General features: G+C 38.5%; 1 protein-coding gene across 2 annotated transcripts; it reads right to left on the bottom strand.

Moving 5' to 3' along the window:
• Positions 1-1,745: 1,745 nt before the first annotated feature.
• Positions 1,746-9,099, bottom strand: LOC127804600 (uncharacterized). 2 transcript variants are annotated; one of them, XM_052341474.1, is made up of 4 exons: positions 8,687-9,099; positions 8,013-8,081; positions 6,028-7,879; positions 1,746-3,991 (listed from the first exon to the last, which is right to left on the bottom strand). In XM_052341474.1, exons 1-4 carry the CDS (start codon positions 8,722-8,724, stop codon positions 1,886-1,888), a joined length of 4,065 nt encoding a protein of 1,354 aa, XP_052197434.1. In that variant the 5' UTR covers positions 8,725-9,099; the 3' UTR covers positions 1,746-1,885. The 2 variants fall into 2 exon arrangements, with proteins under 2 accessions (XP_052197434.1, XP_052197435.1); XM_052341475.1 differs by lacking the exon at positions 8,013-8,081 and having other exon boundaries at positions 8,687-9,096.
• Positions 9,100-10,074: the final 975 nt, after the last annotated feature.

Raw genomic sequence — 10,074 nt, 5'->3', positions numbered from 1 at the left:
GAGTAATTTACCTCCATGCTGCCAGGATGTTTGGGACACTCCTCTGCTGTCAACGTGCCCTTCTTTTGGAGTACAAGACCGACTTATCAGTAAGACAGAGCCCTATGACTCAAAGAGCCAGTTATAGAAGTTAAAATGACTCAAAGTATTACTCCAGAAGAAGCATACTTGGCTTTAGCTATTCATTACAATCAAAAGATTCTCATAATTTAAATCCCGACCCAAATACTAGGAATTTTCAATACCTGATCCATCAACGTAAATAGAGCATTTCCCAGGTTGAGAAGAAAAACCAGTCACCCAGTGTTGACAGCAAAGCAAAAGCTAAAACCCACGCCACTAGATAGCAGATTACTAATCGTATGCTCAAATCAGTATCATTTCACACAACAAAAAGGCTTCAGGGAAAAAGGATGGTCAGAGAAACATCATGCCAGTTCCAAACACCAAATGAAACACTTCCCAAATATGAACCTCCAGATATGTTATAAATCAGTGGACAACTATATAGATACTGCCTGCATCATGGCTTCTAAAAATCCTGAAACCAGTTCACAGGACTATCAGAAAATTAAAACCATGTAATTCAGTTAGGTGAAAACAGAGAATGTCTAGATACCTCTATCATCCCTCTGAACTCCCTGATAGCCCATTCACAAACTAATTTGATGGTCCCCTGATAACACAAGAACTATAGCTAACTTACACATTGATCACTGAGACCCACTGTACTATGTCACATTAAAACAGGTTTGCCAATGGCTTGGTGTGGGGTTACCATCATTTATGGGTTCAAATGGTTAGCTGCCAGTGGTTTGGGTGGGTCATGGTCATTTAGGGGTTCTAATATTTAGCTGCCATCACATTGCTATACCTGATCTAAACTCCAAAAGAAGGTAAACTGTATAGATGAAGCAGACAAGTTTGCATTAGACATTATTCAGTTGTCTGATCATCTTAATTTGGATTGGAGCATACAAGTCATGAATTGATAACTTGACTCAAGGGTCACCAAGAAACTTTGAACCTTAGAAAGATCACAGTGTCTCCAAAAATCAACATTAAATCAAGATAGCCCCATAATTCTCAAAAGACATCCAACCATTCTAACAGTTGACTGGGTTAGACATATTGAGAAAATAACAACTCTCAAGTAGAAACTCCTGAGCTCAAAGTGAAACAAAATTTGGGAGAGAAATTTGCAGTGTAGTTTTCCCATCAATGGAGAAGGATATGAAAGATGGAATTACAGCAATAACATAGGAGAAATGAATGAAACAAAAAGGCAATGAGTGAATTAGTTTTAAAAACTCTTTAATAATGGAAAAAAACACCATATGACAAAAACAACATATCAAGACTTAAATCTCACCAAATGGGTCAATTCTGTGAATTCTAACTCGCTAATCTTTATCTAGTCATTTTTTAAAGCCCTTATAACTCATATCATACTTGAGAGTTTTCCACAAAGTTCTTGATCTTTATCTACCTCTTGGAAAAAATGTTTTTCATTTCATCCACACTCCTTACTAAGAGTTTCTATTGGTCTTCATTTCACATGATCAATCTATCTTAATCATGTACTCCACATCCTATTTTTAATAGGAGCCACTACAACTTTATAGGCTTCACTTTTAGTTCTATTCTTGCTTGTATGACCACACATCCATTGTAACATCCTCATCTCTATGACACATCATATAACCAAATTATTAAAATAAAAATACAAATAAAAAGGCAGAGGGTAAGAACTGTTTAGAGATGGTATTTCTTTTTTGATTCTCTTTTTTTCAATTCTCTTTTAAAGACTGGGAAACTTCAGCAGTGCTAGTGAAGAATATTCTGATGTGAATATAACTTGTAAAATTACCAAGCATTTTTCTCATTAAGGCTCTGCATAAGAACAACTTACAGATTCTAGTTGAGATTTTCTCATGAGGGTTTGTGGACCCCTTACAAAGAAGCTATCAGAATGACTTTCTGTAACCCTAGAGGTCATAGCAGAGACCTCCTTTGACCTGTCCACCAAATGAAGTCCAAAGAGATGATCACCCCAGATATCATACTTAAATTGGTCATCGGGTCCCATTTTTTCTTCTGTTTCAACTGTTTTCTGGTTATAAAGTTTAGATCCAGGAGCCCGGGCATGTGGAGCAATAGCAGTTGTACCCATAAAAGGAGAAGGGCATGCCAAACTGGTGGCAGACCTACTACTGCAAGGGCAGCTGGCAGAAGGGAAAATATCAGCTTTACCAGCCGATTTTCTTGGTTCAGAGGGCTTCTCTTGAGTGAGGAAAATAGTGTTTTCCTTAGAATACTTCATAGAAACCTCAGGCTCGAATATGTTTGCCCTGCAGGCAGATTTGATGCCTGAACTCTTCTCGCAACCTCGTTCAGCCACTTGAACAAATTTGTCCCGAGCCTCCACATATTTAGCTGAATCAGAAGACACGGTCCACAGCCTTTTAGGCGTAACAGATGTGACTGGGGACAAAGGTGACGAAGGTGTAGAATTTCCACTTTGACTGCTGGAAACTTCAAAGACTCCTGTTAGTCCTGTTCCAGAAGCCTTTTTCTTTCTTCGCCTTCGTCTCTTGTCCTTTTCAATCCTAATTCTGAGTTTACCATCTTTTGGTGCTTCCCAAATATCAGAGGTCTCAACTGTGCTAGAGTCTGGCAGAGCACAAGATCCAAATGCAATTTCATTTTGAGCATCCATCAAATCATTACTCTCTCTCTGATTTCCCATGGTTTGCTTAACATGTTGAGCACTGATCCCATGTTCTAAGGCGAAACCTTGGCCATCTGGGTCACTATTAATAGGCTTAATTGTTAAGGGTTCCTTTTCCCTGAATGACCTCAACAAGCCATTCACTTTAGAGGACACAGAAAATTTATTACTGTTCTTGGGATTGTGATGCCCTTGAGAAGGTTTTCCTACTTGCCCCGTACTAGGGCTAGACAAACCTTTTCCACCCTTTAAAAAGTAGTCCTGGGAGCCTAACACCATCAACTGGGGAATGACACAAATAAATGCAACAAAGATCAGAAAAGCAGCAAAGATGACATAAGAGAATTTCTTCACTCGCATCCAGAATACTGATTTATTACATAAATTGAACATGCGCAGAGGGTGACTTGCTTTCATAGGGATCACAAGAATACCAGTACCCAAGGCAAGTTCAAGATCTCTCTGTACCTTGACGGCAGAAAAATCTGCCTGATATGATATCAGAAGTTTTATGGATTCTCCAGGTTCAAGAGCAAACCCATTGCAAGTATGCACTACAAACCCATCCAAACCACATTCTGTCCCTGAAACCTCAATTCTTCTGACCTCCAGTGGCAGGTCCCCATTGTTCTTTGCATACAGCTCTTTCGACAATGGCTGGGAACAGGTATCCTTGGCTTCTTCCAAATGATAGAAAATGTCAGGAGAGAAATTCAAAGGACTAGGGAAATTGAACTTAAATTCTAAGCTCTCAACTCGTTCTGAACCTTCAAACAAAACCAGGGAAAATGACCCTCCAAATGCCCGCAAAGGCAACCATTCCACGCCAGAAAGATTGTTCCTTATCAGAGCAGAACTTCTCCACCCACATCGATTTGAAGGGTGAAAAAGAATTGGCCCAAAAGACACTGTCTCATGAGGATGGACATAGGCCTCTGTTATGGCAGTCTTGGCCATTGAGAACCCATATTTTGTTGGTGATGTACGTTCACTATGGACCAAACTAGTTGATGAAGAGGGCTGTAGAAGTTCCGCTGAGGCCCTGCACCCATCAATAATTTCACCAGAGTTGAGAATCAGCTGCATTACAACTGGTTCATGGCTTGGGTTTTTGACAGAGATCCACTTAGAGTGATGAGTTCCAACTTGAACTGTTGGGAACAAAATCTCCCGATCTTCAAGCACTGACAAGCCACATGCAGTGCCTTGAGACTTCCAATTTCCCAGTACCAATTCATCTGGTTCTACTGCTCCTATTGCCTTGAATAACATTACATACAAAGCATGTTACTTATTGAAGACAAATAATCATGTATAATTGTGAAAGACAGTGCCCATATTATTAAATCTTTGGTCTGCTACAAGCACGTTCAAATGAAATGAAGTATGTAACCCATACTGCTTAGGAGCCTTATCATGATATGCACAATGATGCTGAGCCATTTTTGCAAGCAGGCATAGAACTTATCAGCTCAAATTTTCTAATCTCCTTTTTTGTTTGGTAACTAAACATTTGCAAACATGGGCAAAGATACACAATACAAAACATCTTTTCTGCAAATAGCATTGCAATATTCAATAATTTTTATACTAATTGTGTTGGAATAGACTCTAAATGAACCTCATTACTCATATTTGGGGGGAAAAAAGAGGAAGGGATTCATTTCTCAAATATACTACAGAAGAGATCCAAGAGACTTACAGACAATTTTTTCTTTATTTTGCCAAGTAAAACATATATGCATATAAACCCATAAGAACATATCGCTACTTGAGTGGAAATCTAAACCACCCAAAAACCTAGCCCCATCCTTCTTTCTGTTTTTCTCTCCGGTCCTTAAGCCAGGAAGAAAGGAGAAATCATCTATTGTGAATTTATCAAGTTTATCATGAATTTGATTGATGGCAGAACATTATTGCATGTTGAAGAGTTTTTTCATTTCTCCCAACCATTCAGGAAAACATTATGAAAGGATTCAAAACACTTCTCCTGTCCCCCCCCCCCCCCCCCCCCCCCCCCTTCTCTAAGGTTAAGCATAGTTGCAACACATTGCCAGCCACCATCAAGATTTAACAGCTATTGTAAATGGGGTCACTACTCTGTTTTTAAGTAACACCAGGGTGCGTCAAAGCAGAAAGAGAGAGACTGTAAAATTTTCCCCAGTTAATACTTGGGGTGACAGGGTGGATGGACAAGGTACAAGCCTGACATTCACCTCCAACTTTTGGAGAGCACGATATGACCACCCCTTGGAGTTGAACCAATGTTCTCACTTTACCAAGTTTTTATCACTGCCCAAAAGATAATCTGTGAGAAGTTACAAAAACCCTCTTAAAAAAATGAATTATTTGACAGTTAAAAAATAAAAATAAATGAAGGTTAAAAAATTTTCAAACAATTAAACAACACACCATTTAGCCAATTATGTTTTGGTATCATTAAGGGCAAAGAACTTGAAGTGGTTTGTTTCACTTCACCCTTGATGCCATATACTTTTGCAGTTATGTATTGGAACAAAACACATTTCTGGGGATCAAAAAACACATAATCGGTAAAACTGAACTATCAACATTTATTAAAGTGACTCGTAGTTTTAATTTTTTGTAACACTGGATGCAGTATGCCTCAATGGAAAGAGAATTCTCATCTAAAAAATGATATATCTTAACAAAATTTGAACAGAAAGTACCACAAATATTACATGATAATGTTATTTTTGTAATTATAACCCACTTTAATAAATGTTTTTTCTTTAATAATCCCACGCATTCTGCATAAAAACTGTATAAAATTTATTTTACATAGTATTCTCCTTTTCTTTATTCTCAAATTTATTCAAATATTTCCAGCAATAGTAATTAAGTACTAAAATTTTAATTCATAAATTTTCAATCGTACCAAATAACTGCTCATCTGTCACTTTTTCCTCATAATATATTTTGAATGCATAAAGTCAAAGTTGAAGTTTCTCAATAAATAGGTAAATGGAAATTATTAAAAACTAGCTCGCATTGCTATCAACTGTAATCCCATAATCTACAAAATTAATAAATATTTCCAAGGCTCTTAATCACCCCAGGAAGTACTCTATTATAGAATGTTTACAACATTAAGACCAGAACATGAAAAATTGAGATTATGCACATCCTTCCTTCCCATGTTGAGATAAGAAAATGCCATAACATTCTTTAAGGGACACACAAAGATCAATCAGGTCATGGATATGGAAGCTAATACTACAGGAAAACAATCCTCGGTATAAAAACTGGAGAAACACAGTCCAGAATAAGCATACCTTGATATGCAATGGTGACTGCACACTGCCACCTAAAGATCCTGTCGCTGGATTTCTATATTCAGCCTTTCCTGTTGATTGTCCATATTCGTGGTCTGAATCTAGTTTTGAACAAACATTGACAATATCTGTGCAGAGTACTTCAATCTGAGGACTACTTGAGTCATTTGTCACTATCATTAATCTACAATTGAAGTTCATGTTGGGAATTTCAGAGGGAGAATGATGCAATCCAATTTCTGGCACTATATAACTAATCATAGCTACTTGAGTGACAGTGCCAGGAAAAAGCAATAAGCCTTCCATAAATTTAACCTGGAAATGTTTAGTGTCTTCTCCCATTAAACTAATCTTTATAACTTTCAACAGATCAGGAGCACCATTTCTCAGCAAAAGAGCAATAACAGTGGTTTCGCTGCCATCACAAAAACCACGTGTCTCAACTGACACAGGAACAGAATCTACAAGGCGAATGGTTGATTGACTACCCAGATCTGCTTCAAGAGGAACAATAATTGTATCTGGCTGTTCTTGTGAAGACCTTAGCAACTCCATACAAAAGGCACCAAACATTTTTCCTGCAAATATATATGAGAAGTCCATCTCTATTATGGTCTCAGTGCTATGAGGACTGATATCCCAACTTCCATGGGGCCTAATTGCCAAGCCTGGTGAGTTAACATGACTGCCCTTGACACCCAGCCACTCCTCAGTGTTCATTAATCTATGCTCATCAGAACTTTGAAGACTTTCTACTCTACACATTGCTTTTGCTGAATGTGAGGCATTACCTAAAGAAACAGATATGCATGCAGCTACTTCCTCCACAGAGAGGGTTTCATTGAAGGGATTAAACAAAGATAAAGTCTTACTCCACCTCCCACTAGAGGAAATTTCAAATCCTACTAAGGGTTGTACCACATAAGGAGACTCAACAGCAAAACCTTTAGCCAAGATCAAGAAACCACCAAAGCTTGTCTGCAGTATCAAATGACCTGAGGACATGCCCAACCAAGTGGGTAAAAACACAAAACAAACTGAAGCTACTTCACCAGGTGCCAGTAACACTTCACTGAAATTGCAAGGGTAAAATTGTGGATTTGTGCTGAAAGGTTCATACAAGTATAACATCCTGTCATGATGGGTATTAGCCACACTTACAAAAGCGACGGAAGGAGTATATAAATATTTTTGCCCCCAGTCAAGCAGAGGAGGGCTAACTTCAATGTGGGAGGACAATGAACCATCTATAAATCCTGATTTAACCATCTCAGAGTTCTCATTCAAGTTGGGACTTGGTCTCTTCTGGTTATGTACAGGTCCTTGACAGGGAGAGACACAGTTTTGGTTACCAATAGAGGTCTGAACTGATAAAGCATCACAGATTTCCTCTTCAGATTTCAGAGAACAGGAAATAGCTCGTCCACTTAATAACTTAAAGATTCCATGGTAGGATGACCAGCTTGAGTTATTTCCTACTTGAGTTGACCCTGCAGGTAATGTGCCATCAGAATGAATCGCAGAAGCATCTAGAACAGCTGATTCGGTAGCATGCTCTTTGGGCAAAAATCCAGTCAATGTTGAAGGAAAGCAGAATGAATTCGAACTGCCACACACATTCTCACGGCCTAGGTGGGCCACATGGCTTTTTGAAAGATACCCTGAACCTGCATCACCAACATATACACCCTGAAACCCTGAACCACAATCTCCTTTGTAGGACTTGCATGAATCATATTCCACCGGAATTGGCATTCCATTTGCGCAACACGGTCCACATTCAACAAAGTAGAAATGGGTACGTATCAGAACCACCATAAAGATCAATGCTTTGAATTCGTGGCACAATAACCTAAATCAACCACCAAAAGAGATGGCATTACATACGAGAATTTCCATTAACTTAACTTATCTTGGAACGTCATAAAACAAATAGCAAGCAAACATATAAATTAAAAACAAAATCATCTATGTCAAAAACCCACAGGTTAGATTGCAAGCGCTCAAGAATTGTGAATCGCATAAGCTGGAAACAAAATATCATCTGAAAGCACCTAGTGACAGGAAAAAAGAGAAGAGTAACAGTTAAAAAAAAAAAAAAAAAAATTGCCAAAAAATATTACAGCTGCGCCGATAATAGTTAGTGTCATTAATTGCTCATACTCAATATTATGATTTTTATCTCTATCTATCCGATATATGTTGAAGCAGGCACTACTGATATCGCCTTCAGTAGTTATACCCAAAAATGATCACACAAAAATAAAACAATAAAAGCGCCAAAACTAAAAGGCAGAAAAATGGCAAATTGACAGAGTTCCTATAATGGAGACGCATGGAGAGACTAGAAAATCACCATAAATAGTAAGAATCACAAAACCGGGTCATTTTCGCCACAAACCACACTCCCTGTGGCATATCACCAAACACCAGGAAAACAATAATCGGTAGAAATCTAACGTCAACAGACAACGCAAAAGCCGGAAATGATCGCGAGAGAGAGTGAAACGTACAATGAAACAGAAGGAATGTACAGAGAGAATCAAAATGAATCGATGATCGAAAAACGAACTGAGAGGAGGGAAAAGATGTTTGGAGAAGCAGAAAGCGAGGGAAATGAAGATAGAATCCGGGAAGAAGAAAGGGACACTGTAGCTACCTTCGGTGGCGGGACATAAAGAGCCGTCCTCGAAGCATGGTCGCTAGGGCTCGACACTCCGTATCGGAGAACCGAAACAAAGCATCCGTCTTCGTCTTCAAGGCCGGCGATGATCGATTTTCTAGGGTTTTTGGAAGCGATTCGGGCCGAGCTCTGCTTGGAACGCAAGCACACACATGGACATAGGCACACTCACACACCTGAGAACAACGAACGAATGGCCTCTAACAACGAAAGAGGGAATAAGAGAGAGAAATTGGCCCCTCTGCCCAAGATTACCAAACCGCCCACAGGTCAGTCAATTGGAAACGTCGTCGTTGGGATCCGAGTGTGTGTCTCGTTTAGTTGTTTTCCGCCTTGTTGTATGTTGTTTGTAAAGACTAGGCACGACAGGACTCGGAATTGAGAGAGGGGTAAGACGGGCATTTCGGGAGGAAGCCATGCTCGGGCGTTGAAGGGAAGTTCAATGACCTCGTGATGCTGGTTTTAAAATAAGTAAGAGTTTCATTTGTTTGGTGACTACGACAGTCTCTGGGCGTAATTCAAAACAATTAAAAAAGTATTTATTAAATTAAAATTATGTATTCCTACCCATTGCTCGCTAAGAATGACTTAATAAAAAGTTGGGCTTGAGTTCGTTTAGTAAATACATTGTATTTGGGATTTAAGTTATTGGATTCGTTTGATTTTATAAATAAATTCATTTTTAAGTATATATATTTTGATATATAAGGATTTTTATTAATATATTATTTTAATATTTAAAAATATATGTTTTTATATAAAAATCTAAAATTATTTTTTTATAAATAAACATTAAATCTAAAATTAATTTTATATGTGGCCTAATTAAACATTATAAAGAATTATTATGTTTTGAATTTGCTCCGCCCATGTGTGAATGAACGCCCGACACGTCAAGGGTGCGCCGAAAGGCCCAAGGCGAAGTAATTGTCTAAAATAGGTCAGAGCAGCTTGGGGGAATCAGAACAAACGGCAGCCCTCACGGGGGCTTAAAAGGAAAGTAGTACATAATAAGAACACCTTCAGCAAACGTAGGTGGCGGCGGCTAGATGCCCTAAAGCCGAAGTGGGCTCTTCCCTCACATACCATTCTGCTTTTCTTATAATTTTTTTATTATTATTTCTTTGGCAAAAGCAACGGAGTTCGTATACAGTGGGCACCAAACCAAACACGCATTTTGGCCATCAACAGATGTCCCATGTCCCTTGATACATTGACACGTGACCGTAGTGCTGCCGAAGAAAGTAAAATAAGGCCAAGCATTCCCAATTGATGATGCGACGTTTCTTTGCTTTGTATGTATGTATTTATTTATTTAGATGTTATTAATTTAATGTAAGTGGTGGCTGAAATGATAGAGATGT

The sequence above is a fragment of the Diospyros lotus genome, chromosome 6, assembly GCF_014633365.1.
Source record: "Diospyros lotus cultivar Yz01 chromosome 6, ASM1463336v1, whole genome shotgun sequence".
Classification (NCBI taxonomy): Eukaryota; Viridiplantae; Streptophyta; class Magnoliopsida; order Ericales; family Ebenaceae; genus Diospyros; species Diospyros lotus.
This window is presented reverse-complemented; position numbering and strand designations above follow the sequence as displayed.

What these genes read in the sequence shown, in the direction of transcription:
- LOC127804600 (XM_052341474.1), bottom strand. Translation starts at nt 8,724, where the DNA reads ATGCTTCGAGGACGGCTCTTTATGTCCCGCCACCGAAG. An exon ending in TTTATGTCCCGCCACCGAAG is followed by an intron (nt 8,082 to 8,686) that starts GTAGCTACAGTG and finishes TCCTGTCACTAG; the next exon opens with GTGCTTTCAGATGATATTTT. An exon ending in GAGCGCTTGCAATCTAACCT is followed by an intron (nt 7,880 to 8,012) that starts GTGGGTTTTTGA and finishes TGGTTGATTTAG; the next exon opens with GTTATTGTGCCACGAATTCA.